This window comes from Ciona intestinalis, chromosome 1 (assembly GCF_000224145.3).
Source record: "Ciona intestinalis chromosome 1, KH, whole genome shotgun sequence".
NCBI lineage: Eukaryota > Metazoa > Chordata > Ascidiacea > Phlebobranchia > Cionidae > Ciona > Ciona intestinalis.
The window spans coordinates 9,587,031-9,610,774 of NC_020166.2; the positions used below are offsets into that span (position 1 = coordinate 9,587,031).

General features: G+C 36.1%; 3 protein-coding genes across 7 annotated transcripts in view; 1 reads left to right on the plus strand and 2 right to left on the minus strand.

Moving 5' to 3' along the window:
- LOC100185955 (microtubule-associated protein tau-like) overlaps window positions 1–21,686 on the minus strand; it is a 29,208-nt gene extending 7,522 nt beyond the window's left edge. For 4 of the 5 annotated variants that reach the window (XM_018811502.2, XM_018811500.2, XM_018811498.2 and 1 more), the window contains exons 1-10: window positions 21,553–21,686; window positions 13,796–14,019; window positions 13,661–13,713; window positions 13,161–13,289; window positions 12,315–12,563; window positions 11,226–11,346; window positions 1,914–1,960; window positions 1,548–1,661; window positions 1,006–1,194; window positions 437–535 (exon numbers count right to left, since the gene is read on the minus strand). In XM_018811502.2, the coding sequence (XP_018667047.2) occupies window positions 437–535; window positions 1,006–1,194; window positions 1,548–1,661; window positions 1,914–1,960; window positions 11,226–11,346; window positions 12,315–12,563; window positions 13,161–13,289; window positions 13,661–13,713; window positions 13,796–14,019; window positions 21,553–21,590 (1,263 nt within the window). In that variant the 5' untranslated portion in view covers window positions 21,591–21,686. The remainder of the gene's footprint in view (window positions 1–436; window positions 536–1,005; window positions 1,195–1,547; window positions 1,662–1,913; window positions 1,961–11,225; window positions 11,347–12,314; window positions 12,564–13,160; window positions 13,290–13,660; window positions 13,714–13,795; window positions 14,020–21,552) is intronic. The other variant, XM_026833659.1, reaches the window with a different exon arrangement.
- On the minus strand, window positions 14,020–18,718 carry LOC100175761 (probable E3 ubiquitin-protein ligase HERC4). Its single transcript, XM_018811442.2, has one exon. It carries the CDS (start codon window positions 18,244–18,246, stop codon window positions 15,157–15,159), a length of 3,090 nt encoding a protein of 1,029 aa, XP_018666987.1. The 5' UTR covers window positions 18,247–18,718; the 3' UTR covers window positions 14,020–15,156.
- On the plus strand, window positions 19,166–22,616 carry LOC100178076 (RING finger protein 32-like). Its single transcript, XM_002121394.5, has 8 exons — window positions 19,166–19,394; window positions 19,536–19,719; window positions 19,987–20,076; window positions 20,393–20,577; window positions 20,784–20,908; window positions 21,091–21,294; window positions 21,575–21,709; window positions 22,287–22,616. Exons 1-8 carry the CDS (start codon window positions 19,359–19,361, stop codon window positions 22,585–22,587), a joined length of 1,260 nt encoding a protein of 419 aa, XP_002121430.2. The 5' UTR covers window positions 19,166–19,358; the 3' UTR covers window positions 22,588–22,616.
- Window positions 22,617–23,744: the final 1,128 nt, after the last annotated feature.

Sequence of the window (23,744 nt, forward strand, 5' to 3'; positions counted from 1 at the left end):
CATGCTTACTGACTAGTTATAACATGGGTGTTTTCTTATACACCAGACACACATGGTGTATTCATACACCTCATGCTTACTGACTAGTTATAACATGGGTGTCTTCTTATACACCAGACACACATGGTGTATTTATACACCTCATGCTCACTGTCAAGTTATAACATGGGTGTCTTCTTACACACCAGACACACATTTATACAGGTCATGCTCACTGTGTAGTTATGCCATCCTAAGTCTTAATACACCCTTGTATTTTCCCCTACATGAGATACCACAGCATAATACATACCGGGACCCAGAGATTTAGACTAGAGTCGGCCCATTAACCCAACACCCAAGGGGCTACTGCAAAAACTAATTGGATCTTAAAGCCTGCCAAAGCCGTATAAATACATTTTACCCATGCGTCGCATTAATAACAACCACAACCTACCCCAACACTTGGAGGTCTTTCTCTTCTTGGAGTAGAAGTTGCCGATTTAATTCTTCCTTCAGAACTTGGTCGTCCCCTTGTAGGTGTGGGGGTTTTCTGCTGTGAATATATTCTTGTTATTATTTTGTGATTTTAAGAACCAACGTTTGTCTGCCATAAGAAAAAAATCAATCAGACTTTGCACATCATTGGGCTTTACTGTACAGTGTCTTGCCTAGACAGTGGTGAACAAATACGTCACCAGAAAAACTTTATTACATGCAAAAGCGGCAAACCTTAAAAAATGCAGGGGCAGAGTTAGTTAGACACATATGTCTATAAAACAAATCTAACTTATTGGTAGTAATATTTACTGATTAATGTAGTGCAAAAAATTCTAGGGTTGGCCTGCCTATTCCTGCCACTTCAGGTTTGGTGCCAATACTTACATGTATATCATAGTAACATTAATGTAGCGCATAAAGTTCCAGGCCCTGCTTCCCATGGTTTGGTGCCTATCATGTATTAGCCTATACATGTAGTTAGTAGAATCATGTATATTATAGCATACATCAACAGTTTATATTTACTTTTTCGTCTGTAATTTTATTCGTCCCAAGTGGTCGACGTGTAGGGGTCGACGAAGGGGTCACACGGATGGTGGTGGGGGTCAAAGTTCGCGAAGGGTCAATACGCTTGGGTCGACCAACGGGGGTAGCAGAGAGTGGTTTTCTTATCGGGGGTTGACGAGTGGGTGATGTCACAGTTCGTATTGTTGTCTGTCAATCAAATGTAAGTTGATCATATAAACTATACTATTACCTCTGATACCATGCATACGGCAATATATATTAATATAAAACACTTGATTTTATCTCTGCTATGCTATTAGTTCAACTCTATTTTATTTTGCTGCAAATTTAGTAGCTAGCAGGTGTATTCTGTTATAACGCAACAAGAACCATCGACAATGTGAATGTTAGGTACTTACAACAACTCACTTACGCAACAACAATCATATACTCACACATACAAAGTACACACATATAGCTACACATCAACTACATACATATAGAGCAGGCATATACAAACACCCACTTAAATAAAAACCATAGATATCAAATATTCTCACTGGGGTTGATTTTGTTCGTTCCGCTCCAGTGAACTTGATTTCAGTTTTCTTTATTGGTTTTCGTGTGGGGGATTTCCCTTGTACTTTCGGATCCTTCGCTTTTTTACGCGTTTCCTTTTATTATATTTATTATAAGATATTGTTATGTCTGTTGTATTGAGACCACTCATGCCTATCGTGGTATTATAATACGGGTGTCTTCTTGTACACTAGACACACATGGTGTATTCACTCTTCATACACCTCATGCTTACAGTTGATCAATAAAACCTATTTAATAAACTTAATTGCTTGCCCACCCCAATATAACAATAACTTGTTTCACAACAAGCTGCATTGTTAGGTAATAAAACATCATAAACTCACGTTAGTTGTCGTTGTCACTTGGATGTTACAACCTTGCTTGGTGGCTCCTTTAACGTAACATAGAAATATTAAACATTGAAAATATACGACACAGAACACCAGGTAGTATCTGAAGTGGTAGGTAGGTATATTATTTTAATCGATTCAAAATCTTACACTCAAGGTATACTCAAAAGTCAAAATATATTGCTGTATGGCTGGTATCACTGGTGTTTGGCTATTAACTAGTAATATTAAACATGTGGTTTTATTAATATTACATTCATCAAATAGCTACTCTGTAAAAGGGGTAGTACATAAATATAAGTTATTTAAGCATAGACCAGTTTTATACCTACACGAAAGTAACTGACCCTGCTGTTACTTTACTGTAATTTCAATGCTTATTTAGCTGCAGCTTTGCAAATAATTAATAAAATGCGTCAAGTTTTTAAAGAATCAATAATATCAACATGCCAACCACTCTACCCATTATTGTTATGATATATATTCACATCCTAACCAATATTTATTGCTGTGATTAATATAATAATATACAAATGGCCAAAAAAAACTAACTAAAACTGCATAAGCAACAGTTACACATACAGTAAACAACCGATTAAACAACCACATTACGCATACTGCACTAACTACATAGTTTGATAAGTCCCATGCCGATTACATTGAACTGTCAACACCTATCGCGCGGTTATACAGTCCCAATAGAAGGACATACCGGGTCAAACCTATGCGCTACCCGTCCTAATATACAACCTAATCAAGGTGAAACATACGACGCATTCTAAATGTGCGCGTTGCTATTATAAGCTTGCGTAAACAGGCTTTATTTGACACTTCAAGTAGTTTAACTCGTGGGGTAATTTTAACGACTGTCATTTTGCTGCAAACTGGCTTCACAACGCTGTGTTACTGTATTAAAGATATATGTAACCTGTTATGGTATTATAAGCTTACGTGAACACGTTTACTTGACACTTTTACAGTAAAAGTTTTACTTAAGTAGATTTTACTCTGTAAAGTGTTTTAACGACTGTCATTTTGCTGTAGACTTTCTTCTCTTCGCTGTTAACTAACCTGGCCTTAGTTACTGTATTCGAAGAGATAAAAAACGCTATGTTATTAAAGGCTTACGTAAACAGACTTAATTTGACACTTTTTTGAAGTAGTTTTACCCGTATCGTGTTTTTAACGACTGCTAACTCGCTTCTTTTTGTTGATTTAATTAACCAGACCCTCGTTACTGTAATCGAAGAGATATACGAAACGTTATGTTGTTGTAAGCTAACGTAAACAGGCGATTGTAGGTTTAGGCAAATCTGCGAAGACAGGACGAGTTTTGAGACACCATAGTTAAATAATTTATGATCTTCGGGTGTAGCTATCGACAAGTAAGCTACAAGGCCACGAATGAAAACTTCGAATTTAATGCGGAAAAAACGAAAGTTGGATTAAAGCGCCCTGTTATAGCGACTATCGTTGCCTCGCCACATGAGGATTCAAAGTTAAATTCATCAAAAATATCACGAAACTGTAGGTAACATAACAAACGGTTGCTTTATCCTTAGATCACGATAATGATGATTTAATTATTAAAACAACGAAGTGAAAGCAATTAACGACAAAACGATATTTTTTAGAACAAGCTTTGGAAAAATGTTATGGAAAAGTATAAATTAATAATAATGGATACCGTAACCCGTAACTTGAAACCATTTTTTGCATTGCTATTCGTCTAATACTAATAAAATCAACGTATTTTGTCACAGATCTTGGAAATTCACATTGGAATTAATGGCAGACGACAGCTGTTATAACGCGCTATGGAGAGAATATTGCATGCTGTTATGGTTAGGATTAAAAGCTTATGTAATAATCGATAATGTAATTTCCTATTGAAGCTAAGAAACGCTACGATGTTTGGTGTTTGCGTGCATTTGTAGCTTGAAATATACAAAAAGGTAAATAAGGTAATTAATCTTTCAATGGCCGATCTAGTGTGAAAAAAACGTAGTGTATTTCTGACGTTTTTATTTCTGACGTTTTTACCTACCCATTAATACCCTGAAGAAGTCTTGCCGAATGGCTAAAGAAAATAAACTACGTTTTTATACCAGATGAGCTGATGTAAGATCACATTATGCCTGGTAGCAAAAGTAACGGTATTTCAAGATGTATTTTCAACAAACAAAATCAATATCCGTATATATACAAATGCTTGTTATCCATCAGTAATATTTTCATACACGTACAGATACATCAATATATGTGTACCATAATTAACCACCCTTCTCGACAGATTAAACGCAAATCCAAAACAGATATAAACGCGGTATAGGTTGTACAAGCTTAAATACCCTAATGCGGTATACTAATAAGACACTTAACGGCAATTGCTCCAACCCAGTGGTCACTAATGGGTTGCTTAAATTATCAGCCATACATAAAAAAAATAAAAAAAATCCCCCCTCAAAAAAGTAATCACCCACCAAGTATCATACATGGTAACTCGTATGCTGGCACGAGGTGTAAACCCGTGTGATAACGACTGTCGTTTTCCGGCCACGCGAGGATAAAGTAAGTTACATTCATTCATTCATTCATTCATTCATTCATTCATAACACGACAAAACGATTTTTCTGTTAGAAAGTTTTCTTCATAAAAATATCGCGTTTTTACGCTCATCGGTATGTTTCGCATCTAGAAATATGGGTCGTAGGCCGTGTTCGTATTATTAGTGTTGAAGTTACCATTAACGTTATATGAGACTCGAACTGAAAGAATGTAAAGTAACGAACGCATTCGCGTAGGGCAAAACGTTGGTCATGCCCTGCATAAATTATTATGTAAAAAAGCTGTTGCTACCAGGCACATTGTGATAATAACTATTGCTCCTCCGGTACATTTCTATTCTATATGGGTAAAGTCTTACAAAATATCATACAGTTTAACACAGCTTGCAACTATGTGATACACTTTCCTATTTACCTTGGCATCTAAACAACCCGCAAAGCTTTTTGTATTACCATAAAACACAAATACGAAATATCAATACGAATCAAAGAATTGTACACAACGATCACTGCAACCGATAGCCGTAAAACCTAGTCAGTACTGTTTATATATGCGACGCTTTTTCACATAGTAACCTGTAAATACGAAACACCTGGAAGGCTGGAAACCGCTTACTGGCCGGGAATGTGCTGAACGTTCGCGAAGAGTTCTGTTTCCGGTCCTTTACCACGTCTTTTCGTGTTGCTAACAGGCCTATGTTGATTTTGGTAAGAATAACTTGGCCAACAAAGCCACAAAACTGTTATCGCACCTTTAAAATGACCATAGTGACCAGTGTAGCGCATTACGCTCAAGTTTTATTCGAAACGGCGTAGGTTTATCAAAACACAGTCATTGAAACGAGCCTTAAACCTTGTCAAAACAACTTATATGACGCTTCATATCAAAAAGTTCCATATTGTGAAAAGAGGTTAAAAGATCGCTTCAAAAATTCCCCACATTTTAGTAAGAAAAAATATTTAGTGGTTATTTACGCAAGTTCATTTTTTATGTTATTTTTGACAAAAAAAAGGAAAAAAATGAGATTGTACTGCAGAGCGTGCCTTTTGCCAATATATTTATTGCCACTTACATACCATGCTTATATTACCGAACTACGGTAAATGTATTTGTAATAATCTTAATTAGAAACAAACAAGAGAAAGGACCCTACTTTGAACTTTTAAATACAATATGCACAATGCTTATTGTTTAGATTTAATCCTATCTATATTATTATATGGTGCACTGTGTTATCGTATAACTAAAACTGATACTAAACTTGAACTGCAATTTTGCATTGAATTTATTTAGGACACGGAACTGCCGCGTGATGCAACATCATGACGTCATATATGAATGACGTGTGCTCGCGATAGTCAAACATAAAAAGTGTTGCAATGCAAAACCGAACAGGTTAGTATTTTCGCCAAACCAGTTAGTTACGTTTTAACGACCGTCGTTTTATCGCTGTTTAGGTGCTCGTTTATTTTTGCGCTAAAAGTGCAAACAATTGTATAGACTTACTTAGTAGTAATAACTGTCTATTAACGATGTCTTGTGTTCTGCACACGTGAGACCTGATATGTAGGTCTATTACGACAACACCAAGGGTGCTACCATCTAGACCCCACTGAGGCAGTTTATAGACACATAATAATAAGAATTATATTATATAAGAGTGAGGGACACCGGAGTCTTATAACGACAGTATAATCAAATGTTACTGATACTTTCTAATATAGGCGCAAGCCTCACATAAACAGTGTATATCACACAATTTTAAATTGCATGCTTGAGATGCGTCCAACATAATATATGCCACTGAGCGGATTATACCCTGCTGGAAAATAGTAAACTAGCAAATTGTATGCAACAAAACTAACACCTGGGACATGCTCCTTTAACCGAAAACTTCTGTAGATATTCTTTCTTTAACATGAAATAGGACGACAAAATAGAATAAAATCTAAACCATCTTACCCCAACCTACTATATACCATCTTACCCCCAAATACTGTATAATATCATACTCAAACATATACGAATGCTTGGCGCACCTCCGCCCAACGTTGAACGACACAGATTGGTTAGACGAAGCGGAATGAATTAAATTCACAAATTGCGTATTATCGATCCACTGAGATTACGGTTCAATATGCAATATTAGTGTGTGTGTGTGTGTGCATGCGTGTGTAGCATATAATATTAGTCCAGAGGCATTACGTCTACGTTGATGACCATTTGCTACAGTATTTTAAGCTCCAAAAACGTTTTTTTCCAATTTTTTTTACTGTAACTGCAGTTTTTAGAGAATACTTTTAGAGACCTGAAAATAAGCGAAAATAGAGATAGCCAACTGCAACTGTGTTGTAGTAAGGAATCTCTGGAACACTTAGACTGTAAGACAAGGTTACTGCATATACTAACCTCACCTAATACACAACGCTATACCTTTAAGACCCTTTCTTGCTTAAATTAGCTAAATCCAAAAAATGCGCTATGATATACGCTAGCTACTTGTCTCTGCGTAACCGTATTATAATGACATTCAATATAAAGTGATGATATACGAACAACTTTACACGGTGTCCCAAAAAACATCATTTCTAAGCAATAGAAGTCTAGGTTAAGAAGTCCAAACACGGCTGAACATTTAAGGTTATTTATTTTAATCGTATTGCAAAACTAAATAGCCTAAATTTAGGAAAATAAACAATCTTAAAACAAAGACAATAAATTCGCACAAGTCAGACAATAAATTCGCACAAGTCAAAAAAAATAAGGTTACTTTTACGTTTAACAATGATTGCTCAATGACCTGCGAAATAATCAATTTTAGGACACCCTATAATAAGTAACAGAGGCATCAGCTAACTGGTGAACACGAAGTAAATATTGCTGTTCAAGTGCTACTATGAAGTGCAAGGAGCTACTTGGAATCTCAACGACTTTGTCTCAGCAAGATATTGACAAATGTTCCAATTGATAAACGGGTTGCCAGCCACGCGTCGTGGTTAAGCTGTTTATATGAACTTCGATATTGCTTCATATTACATGGGTTGGGGTCCTGCAGCGTGGCATGCCATGGGACTAGTATTTAAGCCAGAGTTGGCCCATTAATAAAGGTATTGCATTCTATTCTGAGCGTAGCACTTTATAGAGCCGACATTTAGTCCAGAGTTGCTTCATTAACCAAGCATTGTATATGCGCATTCTATTCTATATGGGTGAGGTCCTACAATGAGACACACTATGGGCTGAAATTTAAAACAGACTTTGCCCATCACCCAAACATTGTATATACCATATACGCATTATATTTTATATAGGTGGGGTCCGGCAGTGTGGCACGCGACGGGGCCTCAATTAAGGCCAAAGCTGGCCCATTACCTGAGGTACTGCTTTACATATTTTGCTACTAAAGCGCCAAGCAAAGTTTATATCGTTCGTAATGCTAGTTGCTACACACTGAACAAAGTTCATAGCAATATTATAATATACCTGTACTAATACTAAGTTAGTATTTATATACATGCTTCTTCAAGGGGACTCGAACCTAGTACCTATAATTCACAATACAAACACATATCAGCAGTTTCTATTCCTTTCCTAAGCTAGTCCTCTGGTCCTTACCTTAATTAAAAATCAATACAACTTAAGCGACTCGATATAACTTACCGAATAACGACAAACGAACTTATACTAAAACCAAATAAGCGTTGATTCTTCGCTTAAAATAGTTCGGTTTCTGCATAAATATCTAGTATTGTAACACAAGTTACCACGTCTCGTCGACAGCTACCACAAACGAAACTTTACACTTTTCTTGGAGCGGTTAGGTTGTGACAACAATATATTGAAAGGAGGTATATCTGCCATGACAGTGTGTAGTATCGTGTCAATATTCGATAGATTAGATCTTATTGTTTTGTACACATAAACGTATACAGAGTAGTTGTACTTATATAGATATGACAATGTGTTATCAAAGTTGTAAATTCGGTTTATAAGTATGTTTTACAATCGTTTTCATGTAGACTCTCAATAATAGAGCTGCTTTAAACGTATGGTCTGCAGTGAAGCACAACGAAGACCTGGAATGCAGGTCTATGACATCAATAAACCCAGAGTGCTACCATTTATAACCCAAAAAACCCTAAGGCAGACACTCATTAATACAAACTTTAATCTTTTAAGGTGGGGCCTTCAGCAAGGTACACCTAAATCATAAGACGTACTTTATATTTATGTTGCCCCAGTACCACAACACCCAGTGTGCTACCATTTAAGCCTAATGCGCACTCATGTTATATAAATAAAAAGTTAATAGGCAGCAGTAATTTCTAAATATTTTTTTTAAAATGGTAACCTAAGTATTAAAAATCCAACACGCATAACTATATAACTTTGTACGTTATCAGAAAAGGTTAACATGTTTGGTCACAACAACAATTCCCGTTAACGTAGTAAACAGCGCAAGAAATTCACGCTACATTAGCCCTTATGGTGTCGGCTTCGTATATTTCGTCTAGACCCTAGCTAGACGTTACAAGGGTCAAAATAGACAGACGAGAAACCGTATAATTAAATAACCCCAACCCACTAGACTGCATTCGTTACACATATGGTAGGTTCATAGATACACAGACCTTTTTAATGTTGAGTGAAAGTAGTAACTTTATATTAGTAAAAAAATGCACTGGGAGACATTTCGGTGTACCGCACGTTACGCTTTTGGGTGTTGCGAGTAGGGTGTTTGGTACTGCTCTATTAGCTGTATACCGTTGTTGTTTTGCATTATTCCTAATTTTGGCTATGTTGTTGTTTTGCATTATTCCTAATTTTGGCTATCGTTAAACAACATATAAACATTTTTTTTATATTACAAGATAAAATATAAAAATAATATAAACTTTGGTGGCGTTTAGAGCTGGTTTTGTAACATTCTTAATTTTGGCTTATCAAAATAAGGGACACAAGTTTATGTTTTTGTATTACTAAAAAGATTTTAATAAAGTTAGGTAGCATTTAAAGTTGCGTATATAAAATAGGTTAAGTTGGCCTATGTTTTCATGCTCTTTTATCGTCCTATTAGTTGGTAAACTAAGATATCATATAACTTCAAGTATCCTCACAAATAACTTAAAATAAATACAAGTAAACAACATTTTAAAAAACATTTTGTTTTTAACACATAGGCTGTGATACTGTTATATTGTTATTGAATAAATAACCCATATTAAAAAACGTATTACGTTTGGCACATTATTACGTGAAACGGTTGCGCCACCTTACGACAGGATTTTTAGCGTTTCCTACTTTTATCGTATCAAGACCGTTTTTTTACGCGCTACATTACAGGAAGTATAGTATACCGTTTACCACACGCAGAATGTGTAGAATATAATGCAATGCATATCTGCCATACATAATGATAAATACGACAAAGGAAAATTGATGCGTTTCTAGCTGTTTAGCCCAACTTATTACACACACCTCAAAATCAGTTAACTGCACTGATCGATTAAACGGGCATACCAACGAAAAAATGATAATTTGTGTATGGATAGAGATGCTCAAATGTTATATAAAGGTATCATCAAAGTTTCCTAAAAAGATACAGCTTCTAAAAAAATCGCGTAAAAAAACGGCTGGAGTAAAAAAAATTTGGGTGTTTGGACAATGCATGGGATTTCCAATAAGAAAAAAAATCACTCAACTTTGATCGTTTTTAGTTTCTAAAATACTAAAGAAAGACCAAATTTACGTTTTATTTTTCATAACAAATGCTTCTTCTTCTTCTTCACGAAAATTGTGCGATGCTATTAATGTTTCTGAATCAACTACACCCAAGATTATAATAACAGTGGGGTAAAAACTACTCAATATTTTTACATTAACCGTATAATGGTGTAGTGATATTATCATGTGTAGGTCCTGGCTTTAAACCATAAAGCCGTTAAACAGCAGTGTTTCCCTAGTTATTCCAACAAATCACCACATTTAGAAGATAATCTTGCAGCACTGACATATATATAAAGCAAGAGATATGTAATTTTTTTAAAAAAACAATTTGGAAACACTGGTCCCATTATACTGCCTACAGCTTGTGTATAAAATCAATATTATCAAACTTCATACACACTTCAGTATATACTTTATCATCGAGGCAGATATAATCAGTTTTACTACAGTTTACATTTAAACTTGTAATTAAACTATTAACCTGTTGACCAAATTATATATTTATTAAAAATAATTTTCAAAAAATGTTCAATTTCATTCCTCATTTTGGAGAACTACTGTTTTTCACCGTATATATTAAAGTCTTCTCTGTTTTAGTAGTAACAGCCTAGTTACCTACCATAATTGAAAATTGTGTATTTCTTACAATATGCCAACCAAAAATACATGCAGCCAACCAAAGGTTGTTATGATACATGGCGTATCATTTATCCTGGAATTTTCTGGACCATAATAATCAGTACCACAAATACAGTTCGCATAAACAGAGAACAACCACTTTACTAAACTAACTGTAATAAATTCAGTGAATCCGACCCTTATCTGGTGCTCATAGAGTTGAACTATTCTTGTGTAAAAAAATACACTAAGGATCTGGTGCTACATAAAAGGAATAAACAAAAAACAAGTTCAATTAACTGTATAATATCATACAATTGGTTAGACTTTTGTCGGTTACATTTACACCAGATTCTTACTTTACTAAACTCGTATCATCGAACAAAACCCACCTTTCCCTTCAACCCCCGCATCTGAGGATCGTTTCTTCAACATCTTCTCCTGGAGCAACATCTCCTTGAACTCGACTTCCATCTTCTGTGAAACGCTCATCATCTCCGAGCTAGACATGTCCTGGAAGATGGATTGAAAAGTTTAATAATAAATGAATAAATGCTCCAAGGTGTAAAAAGAAATTCACAACAATCTTGCAAACATGATTAAGCTGCAAACATTAAAGGGCCTAAACACACCCCAAATGTACATCGCTTTAATCGATAGATTGTGTTTTTCTAATTCCAACGACACCTTACTTGTTTTAATCGGTTCTGTATAACCCAAGAAATTCCAAATCAAACATCGTGAAATTCATAAAACTGATTTGAAAGTTGCGTGGCAAAAAAATTGAGAAGTGTACTACCCACGTGACAAATCACGTCACAGAATTGTTAAAGCGTAGCCGCTCTCATTCAGAAAGGCGAGAGGCAGTGTTTTTAGTGAAAAACGAGAGAACAAAAAAAAACGCAGGTTTTGCTTTTACAAATGAATCACTCCAGAATCAGTCACGTGACTAGTACGTTCCTATGTCACAATCACGGAGCTCGTAGCAAAAAAAGTATAGAGATAGAGATCACTGTTTGAGGACGAATATCTACGCCTATACTGGACCAATGTTAATAAGCAAAGTATTTTTGGAATCAATAAAACGGTCGCTTTTTGAATTTACCACAATAAATAGAAGTAACGCAGGGTGTGTTTACGCATTTTAAGGGGTCAAGGTGTTTAAACAGATCACTTGAGTTATATGGTAGACAAAAAGTGTCCGCTGGGTTGGAGGTTGGAGCAACTGACAAACATAGGCACATAGTCCACGTACCCATATTATTGGCAACAATGAGTTGTAAACTTGGTATGATCCGATTACAAATAAAGCCCTATAACAACTGTGGTACAAGGTCCATAGCACAAGTATCACAATGCAAATAAATAAACAGGGTATTATCAAACAGAACACGAACACCTGTGTAATCCGACTGTTGTTGCCCCACAACTCGAGGATTAATAACTTACATTTATAGATAATATAATCAAACAGAACTTACTTCAAACATTTCTCTCGGCGAAGATGCAATCATATCCTCAATACTCTGTTCGCTGTTCTCAACATTTTCTTTGTTTTCCGACGATGACATAACAATAAAGGTATTCTCGGTAGAATTATTTGGCAAGTTTCCATTGGCAGTGTTAACAGTATGATTGTCGATTACTTCAGCAGCAGTATTAAGTGATGATTGAACTTTTTCATCTGGCAACACTGCAGGAGAATTATCTCCGGCAGAATGATCAGGAACCTGTATGCAAATAAAGTGATGTTAACTTGATATCAGGTTGTAAGCTTGTTCAAGCAAAGCCAACTTTATCAGTGCGTTTCTTAGATCCAGATATATAGTACGGTGGGGGGAAGGTGGGACACCTTTAGCACCTAATAAGATGGGACACCTTTAGCACCTAATAATACTCTGATCGTGTTTTAAACAATTAACAACGATCGACAGGAGTCATAGGGTGTGGTTTATTAATTCTCTAAATGTTCCTTGTTTACTACCAAAAAGGACGAGAAAATAGAATAAAAAGGTGTCCCATCTTCCCCCACCGTACCATACTATAGAAAGTGGTTATAGGTGGCACACTGGTCCTTAATTCAATCAAATAATATTTTATATTTTATAGTTGCTTAGTTGGAGAAATTGGCGGTTTAGTTATTTCTGCTCCCAGGCATAATGCAAATATCTTGTAACAGATCATGTGGGATAACAACGTTGTGTATTACTGACATTTAAGTCTGCCATCATCAGCAAATATTATTATACCAGATGCAAATTATACACTAAATAAATATGAACTGGTTCAGCCTTCCAATAATTACAAAACTGGAATGATTTACTAACTTCTGTATCTAGAGTGGCAGTGTTAACAGTATGATTGTCGATTACTTCAGTGGCAGTGGTAAGTGATGGTTGAACTTTTTCATCTGGCAACACTGCGATAGATGTATCTCCGGCAGAATGATCAGGAACCTGTATGCAAATGAAGTGATGTTAACTTGATATCAGGTTGTAAATCAGTTGGAAATATGAAACAATGAAATAATTCAAGCAATGTTAATTTTACATTAGTTTGAAGCTTAAGTTGTTATCCTGTTTTAACCTAGGCCAGATTTTTGTTGCAAAAAAACATAACTCTAAACTGTTACTCTGTTATGTCTTGATTCAGATAAGTACGAGATATTTAATGAAGGAAAAAAAATGAATATTGGGCGGGTAAATATTGTTTTTCCGAATTGAAGACAATGAGCAAAAACACAATTTAATAAAATATGAAAGTAGTGAGTTAAACTGGTTTAGCCCCCCAAAAAAACCAAACAACATTTTGCTCCCCAAATTCTCACCTCATGGTTGTTTAAAGGTTTATGAATTGTAATATTTTCGATGTCAATTTGATCTGAAAATAATTTAAAACAAAGTTTTGTAAAAAAAAATAGGTTAGAAAAAAGAAACACTACACAAAATTAAAAACTCCATACCTCCAGCAGCAAAATGATCGTTATGATTGTCGATTCCGTTTGTACTCGCACCCTCCCCATGCTCATAGATATCTTCTATAACATTACTATAGCCTGGGGATAAGATGGGCTCTCCTGCTCCATCTAGGGAGCGAGAAATGTCAGGTTTTTCTGGTGAATTATATGGAGAAATAAAACTTTCTTCCCCTTGCATCACAGAAACATTGGTTTCCATAACTTTACACCTTAGTGGGAAAGAAAAACAGGTGAAAATACAATTGGTAACCTGACATGAAATTATTGCAGTCGATATTTCGTAACAATTTAATTACAATGAAACAAAGAAAAGGAAAAAAAGAAGTTTCACAAATTTTTAAAATTTAAACTAAATTTTCACAAATTTTAAAGACTTTGACTAAAATTTTACTAAATTTGCAATATATATAACATCAACATGTATCATGAATATAGAGACTGTTCAAAGTTAAGATGCTACAGCAGTATACAAAATGTTTCCCAACCTCTGATTTTCCATTAGAGTTGTAAAACTGTTGTAAAAATTATTTTATATTGATCACTTTTTACAAAATTGGCATAATTTTTTTGGTCAGGTTATCAAAGGTTTTTTTCAAGTTTTAGTGGATACAAAAAAAATTGGGTGTTTTTACAAAAATTGGCATATTTTGTAGTCAGATTACCAAAGGTTATTTTTCTAAATCAAGTTTGATATTTTTGTGCCTGCCATAAGGTTGAAAAGCAAAGATATATAACGAAGTAAACGTTCATATTAGGCTTCTGCATCAATGCATGAAAACATGGAAGGCCAGCATAGAAGGCTCAGTAATGTCAACTACGCATTTTAAATAAAAAGAAAACTTGCACACACCAACAAATAGAAAGAAAAAATATAAAACAGTAAAGTTTTAAGTATGATAAGAATATTTATGTGGCATAGAAGCCGCATAGTTTACTTTAGTGAGTGACTTTATGTTAAATTATATGGAAATGGTTAACATTAAATGGATTCCTATTTTCGTTTGTAAGACAAGCTTACTACTGTTTTTTCTCGGTAAAATAAAGTTTGTTTTTTATTTGCAGTGCATTAGTTAAAGGTAACTTGTAACACCACAAACAAAAGGCAAAAATATGAAGCAACTAAGACAGAGGCCACCAAGGAAATAGTTTAAAATAGCTCAATGCAAATAAGCAAATGTAGGTTCAACATATCAGTTTCACTATCAACATAGAATTAATGAAGCAATTTTGACTACAGTGTGAAATTACATGGCTTAAATAACTGAACTACTAGTATTTCATAGATATGTGGGTTACAATATGAACTAATTTGATTTTAGCTTGAACTACTTTAAATACTGGGGTCATCAAATTAGATAAAACCCTTGATTATTTAACATGGCTTGCTTTAGTTTCATGTCCATTGTATGCTCAGTTGTATAGTACGGTAAGTCAAGCAAATTAAAACATGTATGTGCGACTGGTAAATGGTTCTCAGAGGTTTTTACAGGCTGGATGATAATTTTCACGCCTGTTATCGGAATTTTGTTCGAACCTGTAAGAAAAAGAAGAAAATCTTTTTTCTCCTCGAGTGAAAACTTGTGGAAGACCCTCCAGAAGATTCTGATTACTGGATGTTGGCGATAATACTCCCCCTTGTAATCTGCTGACTTTTCAAATTCCTCCCAATTATAGTTCTGGTTTCCGACCACCATTTCCATCAGCTCAGTTGCACGAAATAACTGGAGGATTTTTCCGCCGCAAACTTTGTGGAAACCTTTATTAAAAGCTTCAAATTTCCTTTGTACGGATGTATTGAACAAGTGGTTGATGTAACTCTGAACATATTCCTTTCTGTTGTCCGCAGTGACTGGAATATTGGATCCGCCAGCTATTAAATCGACCTCTGTCGTTTCTCCAAAGTTATCGCGGCTCACTGTGAAGTTCAAACAGAATGTGTCTTCAATAGAATGGACATCACTCTGGTACTCCAACAAATGGTTCATGCTTCGTGACAATGTTGGATCTAATTCTGCCAGATCTGTAAACAAAGGTGGCTCACCAAGCAGTTTTTTATAAAGAACTAACGGAAAGCAAATATCGATGATGGTGTCGTTATATATAGCGAGCCCACATATCAATCCAACCAGGAAATACATCATCTCACTTTCAAGTTCCCAATCCGAAAACCATATCAAATGAGACTCATCATAAAAGCGAAACATCCCGTACTTAGGGTCAAGAACCTCTTTCAATATAAGCATGAAGAATTCTTTCCTAACTCCACCTTCATCCTGGCCTTCTTCCCCATCAAACTTTACCATTAAAGGTTTTTTGAAGCTGCGTACATCCACCATAGCTAAGCGGTTCAATGCATCTTGTAGCAGGTCGGACCTTCGCACTTCCAGTTCCAAAACAGGAGTTTCTAGCATTGCATGTGTGCTGAAACTAAATAAAGAAGCCATGTTCCTATCCTGTGCCTCACTGTATGCAGCTCTCATCTGCCACACTGCATCAATATGAAGCAGAGAAGACTTGGCCACCGAGTTCAATAAAAACGGGTAATTGCAGAAGATGACAACTTGTGAATTGCCTCTTAACCATCGAACATAATCATCTTCCAGGTTTATGAGCTTAGTGATCTCTGGAAGGTAGAATCTTTGGTATGGAACTATTGGCACCTCACCAGTGTTGTTCACAGTGTTTAATTTACCAAGAAAATCCAGAGCACTGCGTACACCTGTCTCTGCTACTCTCGCATCAACAGAATGAGGGCGGTCTAACACATTTTTAATGGATTGCTTATATATATCAATGGGGCGAGCAAAATACAGGGGTTCCATTGCTCTGTACCAGCGATCCAGAATCTTAGAAGGCGCAACATCAAGTGACATTACAAGGTTTGCAAATGGGAATGTGATTTTGCCGTAATTTTCTGAATTTGTAAACAAGTCACATTCGGGAAGCAGAACAAATACCCGTAATGTCTCAATATCTGGTTGGCTTCTTGCTATACTGGGTAACAAGCTACTTTGCATTGATTTTACCATGATAGACTGCACATCTGTACAAGTGCATTTGCAAAGCTTTGAAAATCGGAGTCGAACTGACATTAAACTTATTCCATGATAACTGTTGCTGGTTTTGTAGTGGTCGCTTGCAAGAAAAGATGCGTTGATGCAAGATTGTGAACCCATTATTGTTTCAAGGTAGTTTGCAACATCAGGAGTGATCTTGGTGTTTTCTAAGCTCTGTAGTTTGCTGATAAACTCGTCAGAAAGAGTAAAAATCTGCTGGTGGGTCGGGATTCGGCGAAAATCAGATGAGTTTGGTCTTGTTGAAACTGAAATGAATGACTCAGTTTTCCCTGCACCAATTTCCTTTACAAACACAGAATTAAGTTTGGGATAAGATGACGTTGAAGCACTACTTGTCCACATATCACTTGAAAGAGGGTGAGGCACAAATTCACTTCTTGGGTGTTTTGGTATATACCCTAACTGACTATGGTTGTTATTCCCAAAAGTGTAAACATTCCCTGTTTTGCCAACATAGCAAACGGTATGTTGGGCACCGCATGCAATTTGTGTCACCTCATTACCCATTAGCTCAAATATTTTCCTTGGTGTGGAGACAGGTAATGGTTCAGGCCCGGAACTCCCATGGCCAAGCTGACCAAACTGATTTGAGCCAAAGGTAAACACACCACCATCTAAGGTTAGTGCTGCAGTGTGTAGCTCTCCTGCGCATATGTACTTAACAGACAGGGACCTCAATGCTTTGAGCAGCACTGGAACATTCCTATCCACACAATCACCAAGACCAAGCTGGCCATTATCATTTCTACCCCAGCAGAACACCGCCCCTGAATGTGTCACACAAAAACTGTGCCAGAATCCAGCAGAGATCTGAGAAAATGGAATCCCTTTAAGTGAGATCAATGGCCGAAGTTCTGTGGAGGATTTGTCACCAAAACCAAGTTGACCATAGTTATTACTACCAGCCGACCATAAAGCTCCATTGCTGCCCAAAAACAGACTGTGAGAATGCCCACAAGCTACTTGGACAATTTTATTTGAAAGCGATTTGATTTTCTTTGGGGAAGGATAGCAGTTGCCATCCGTCCACCCAAGTTGATCTTTATCATTACCACCCCACCCATATACCTTTCCCTTGTCATCAATGGCTAGTATATGGGAATCTCCAAGAGCAATATCCACAATATGAACAGTTTCTAAGGCGCTAACTTTGGTCGATCCCGCAGAATGTCCAATGTTGTCATTTTCGGCTCCGAAAGTATGAACTGTACCATCTTCGAGTAGGAACACAGCAATTGTCCTGCTGACTCGAACTGATTTTATTATTGTTTTTCCAAAGCAGTTTATTTCTGTGGGCACTTGCAGATTGGCCCCGTTTCCAAATGACTTCCCAATAATGCTTTTCCCCCACGCATACATGATGTTTCATGTAACAATTTCAATGTAACTCTTAAAAGAAACCATAACCTGCTGGAAATAGGAAAGTATAAAAAATGAGACTGAATGTATCAAATAAAAGCAAAACCCTGAACCCACAATAATATAAGGTTGGGAAATTTTATAGTATGCATGTTAATGAATAATGTACATGTAACTTGGCATAATGTTACATTAAATACCAATGCTGTTTATATAAAGTTAGACTTATTTTCGGCCATTTTCAACGCTATTTTTCGACACTTGAACACATTACTTAACCAATGAACCCAAAGCATGGAGTAGCGGAGTGCATTGTGTTCATGCAGGGGCATTCCCTATGCATAGTTTCGCGCGAATTGCAGTCTATACACAAAAGTGTTACTTTAACTTACAAAAGGTAATTAGATATTAAATCTATACTGAAACATATGAATATGATCGATACCGATACGATACGATACGGTCACGACTCACGACCCACGGATAGTATGAACAAAAAAATCTTTATTCAAATACAAATCATGTAAAAAAATAATTTTCGTAATGAAGATACCTTGTTATCAACAAAACACGGGACTAAACGAGCCTACACACGATACATAACAACATCCCACGAACTCTACCATCAGAAGTTTAAAATGGTAAATACAATGACGTCATGATTCTTCACACACGAAGAACAAATCGAATTTTGGATTGTATTTTGTTTCTATGGGAGATTACTTTTAAAACCACTGCGTTCGTGCTTTCTCCGTTCATTGTCGTAATTATAGACAAATGTAAAACATATGAATTACTTTTATACACCTCATGCTTACTCGAAATCCTTTTACTGTAAAAAAACAAAATACAGAAACAAATAATTTATATTTACTGTAAAAATAAAATACTGGAACAGTAGAAAATTTTTATAATTAAAACAAAAGCTTAAAGAAACTTACATTAGCCTCTATAATCGCAAATCAAAATGATTTTTTATTCAAAACTACTAAACATAGAAATAACAGAACCGTTACGCGTGAGTTCATTACAAGTATCATAGTTACAAATGACGCTAATTAGGTTTTTGTTATGAATTTTAATTTCTTGTTTATTTACTGTTATTTTACCTAATGATGAACAAAAAACAACTTCAGACATCAGAAAAGGCTAGTAAAATACATATTATAAAACCAAACTAGATTTGTATAGTTTTATTCTTTAAATTAGACTTTAAATATTAAATTTCAATATTTGTTGAAAAAATTTATTATAAAAAATAAACTTTTAACTTTGCTGTGCATTTATAGGTGCCTTCTACAGCTCTGGTAGCAGTGGCATACCAAGATCATCTATTAAAAGATTTAGCAATCAACAATCTTTCGTTGGTAGACCCATTTAAAGCAAACAGACCTTCATTAAGCCAGAGACTAAAGGAACAAGAACACAGAAGAAAAGTTGCAATTAAGAATGCAAAGTCTACAATTGACACAGGTTTATAATTATGGATATATTTTAAAATAAAAGTTACACTTAATAAATGAATTAATATTTATAATGTGGGCTCTGGGCTAACTTTAGCCTATTACAGAAGTGATCTGTTTCATACACTCCATGCTCAATTACACGTTGTCACATACTGCCCAAGGAAACATATGTCTACTTAATTTGGTTTACATTTTGCCTATTGTAAAGTGTATGGGTTAGCAATGCTATGAACAATACAACTTGTTTAAGTAAACAAATTTGATTTCCATTCAGGTATCAAGAGAAAAAAGGCATTGCCTCAGAAAGATGTCAACAAACAAAGTGAATATGTTCTTGATCCAAAACCAAGGCCTCTGACTCTTGGTAAAACTAATGCAATAAAGTTAATAGCCTAATGTTTTACTAATAATAATCGGTATAACAGTATAGCCTAGGTAGGAGAACATATATTAGGCTAGCTATCCGTTTTCAGTTTTGTTTTATACTGCAAGCTACGTTGTTGTAACCAAGAAGATAACATGTGAACACGGTGGAAAAGTTTAAACTAATTTACAAAATGATGATAAGGAAATGATCAACAAACAACAGTTGTTAAAGTAGGCTTTTAGTGTCAATTAAAAAGCATGGCTGCTAAACCTAGTAAAGTTATATTACAAAGCAACCAACTACTGTATTTCAGCTCAGAAATTTGGTTTGATCCCTCACAATAAGGACCAGAAGAAGTTACTGACTGAAAGTGAATGGGGAGAAGTTAAGAAGACATCGATGTTAAGAGATGATTTCAAAAGTCCGTGTGTGATCTGTAAAGATGATTTTCGGGTTGCAGATCAAGTCCTACTCAGCTGCTCGCATGTTTTTCATCGGGTGAATTAAATTATATGATTAAGAAGTTATCTCTAAAAGATTTATTTTCCTTAAAATAAATTTTGTAATTTTTATGTCTGGGATGAATTAAAAATTAATCAAAACCATTAGCCACTCGAAAATACTTTGTGGCCGATTTAAAAATTTAACTATAAATCCCATGTAAACATTGCAAACAAAAATTTAACAGTTGTTTTGATTCCTAGGCATGCCTAAAAGCATTCGAAAGGTTCAGTGGTCAGAAGACATGTCCCATGTGTAGAAGGCAACAATATCAAACTAGAGTTGTTCATGAAGGAACTAAGCATTTCAAGCATAAATCTGCTACCAAGTTAGTTTTACATCTTATGTAGTAGGTGTATATCAAGTATGAATACACTATGTGTGTCTGGTGTATAGGAAGACACCCGTGTTATAACTTGACAGTGAGCATGAGGTGTATGAATATACCATGTGAGAATGACATCGAGCAACAACATATTCATTTTTTTATCTCCAAAACTAATTCTACAGAATACAATCCACATGGAGAGGTTTTGTTGTAAGGAAATGGTATGAAGAGCTACGTAGAAGCCACCCACCAAAAAATCCAATTTTAAGAAAAAAGTTTTTTGAAGATAAACTTGCCGAGATAACGGATCGATTTGTGGCAGAAACTATGGGTGACACGGTTGACCGATTTCTACAAGACATTGACCAATCAGTGCAGAGCAGCAGGTGATTTAAATTTAGTATTTTGCTAATGATTGTTAATTTATCTAAGCTTGGTTTTTGCCTTTAACTGCATTGAAACATATAAACATCATGGCTGACAATTTAGACAACCCATTAGTGACCACTGAGTTGGAGCGATTGCCGTTTAGTATCTTGCCTAAGAACACTTACACCCGCAATGGTGGCAACAATAAGCCTTGACCAGTATGATTATACACCAATTTACAATGGAGTACAGCTTAAAATATAATAACTACCCACCTTAACTTTCTTTTAAATCCAGAAATATTTTCCGGCATTTTGAGAACACTCAGTTGAACACGTTAACAAGAGAGCAATGGACAGATATTGAATTGAGAGCCACGGAGAGAGGGGTAACAGAATGTCCAATATGTCTTCGTGGTTTGGCAGATTGCAGGTAAGATTATACTAGGAATATTAAATATTATTAGATAAACAAGATGACAGTCTTTAATATATAATATAGTACTATGGAATTGATACCGTTACCGCAAAATATACAATATTTTCGTATTTTGAAGAATTGACAATGCTATTTTAGAGTTGTGAGGACACGACCATATCAATCTGTAATTTTTTTTGTTTACTACCAAATTTAACTAAACTATCTTACTTCAATCCACTTTGTATAATAGCGAGCCTTGAACCTGTTACCTCTGTGCTGGTGGCAGGTGTGACAGTCACGGCACTAGGATAGTACGGGTCAAAGCAGCCATTGCCCCTGTTAAAGCTTTTTGTTTCGCATATAGTAGGGTGAGAGAAGACGGGACACCTTTAGCATATAATATCCTGATTGTGTTTTAAACAATTACAAACAGTCTGTTGAAGTCGTGAGGATACGGTGTTGAAATTCCTTGAATGTTCTTTGTTTACTACTAAATGGGACAAGAATATGCAATAAAAAGGTGTCCCATCTTCCCCCACCCCACTATTATTATTATGTTATAATACTCAGGTGTTCTTATTCTTACCAGGCATTCAAACGAAACAACCGCCATTGTCAAGAATGAACCAATCGCGTTGCTTTCCTGTAGTCACGTGTTCCATGCCACTTGTCTTAACGCACTTGAGTCTTTCTCGATGGATAATGACGTCACCAGTTCCTATAGTCACGACGTGATGACGTCAACACCCAACGTCACTGGGCCGTCATCCAACCTGACCTCAAGTAACCTCATGACCCTGAGTAACCCCGACCAACCACCAGACATACCTCTCAGTTTTAAATGTCCGGTTTGTCGTTCTTTGTATCGGAAAAGAATAGTTGAATGTTAACCAAAATAAAAATTCCTAATGCGAACTGATTTTGCTGTAATTTATACCACAAGCCTCGTCGCTGCCACCATTGTGGGCATATGGTGTTCTCGGGCAAGACACTTAACGATAGTTGCTCCAGCCCAGTGGTCACTAATGGGTTGTCCAAATTACCAGCCACATGGTAAAACAATCACCCACAAAGTTGTATACGTGGTAACGCAAGTGGGCACGAGGTGTATACAACATAACACTGACCTTTTCCCGGCCACGCGAGTATAAAGCAAGTTACAATTGTTAACATGATAACCTTAAGCAATGGTTGCCACTGCTACGCCAACCGCCCAACGCCGCGGAGCTTAAACGCATCGTCTTATTTCTCCTTGCGTGGAGTGACACTTTGTCAAATTATAAGCATGCCCGTTAAATGTCTTAAGAACACACACGCCCACCAAGGTAGAAAGATTGAGAACTCATAAATCGAACTCATAAACTCTGTGCTAGAGGCAGGTGGATTAACCACTCTGCAACAGCAGTGGACAAACAATATGGTGGAACGATTCACATAACGAGTTAGCGTCAACGACGACGACACAAAACATCGTTTTACGAGACCGTCAAAATTGCAATCCCGATCATACTACAACGATGATTTTTCAACCATATAACAGATATTCAGAGTCAATCGTTTTTTCAATGCACTCGTATTCTTACCATAGATGGGTAACGTATCTATGTTCTTACTCCCATTAACGAACCAACTAACCGGGTTCCATAAACACTGATCGCTAATATACTACATTCCCCTTAATTCAACGTGATATTTAGTACCTATGTAGCTATACTGTCTTACCAACCGTACCACAACGCATAACGTAACAAGTGCCAACCTTTTTTCATTGCACCGCAAAGAAGTTGCGTATAGTTGTGAACTCTTGCACCGACTTAGTGGGTGTTATTATGCTTCACTTTAACTGAATCAACGTGTTTACACGCGCGTGACAGGGCAATCGTTGTAGCACACGTGTTGTTTCATACACCTCGTGGTGCCAATAATTAAACGTCGCTTCTTGCTCTTTGCGCTTTACATGCGACTTTCTTGATCTCACTGCATTGGACTTGCACTTTATGTAGCTTGTGCGCTTGGTGGCGCAGCGTCCTGATATTGGGGAGTGAAT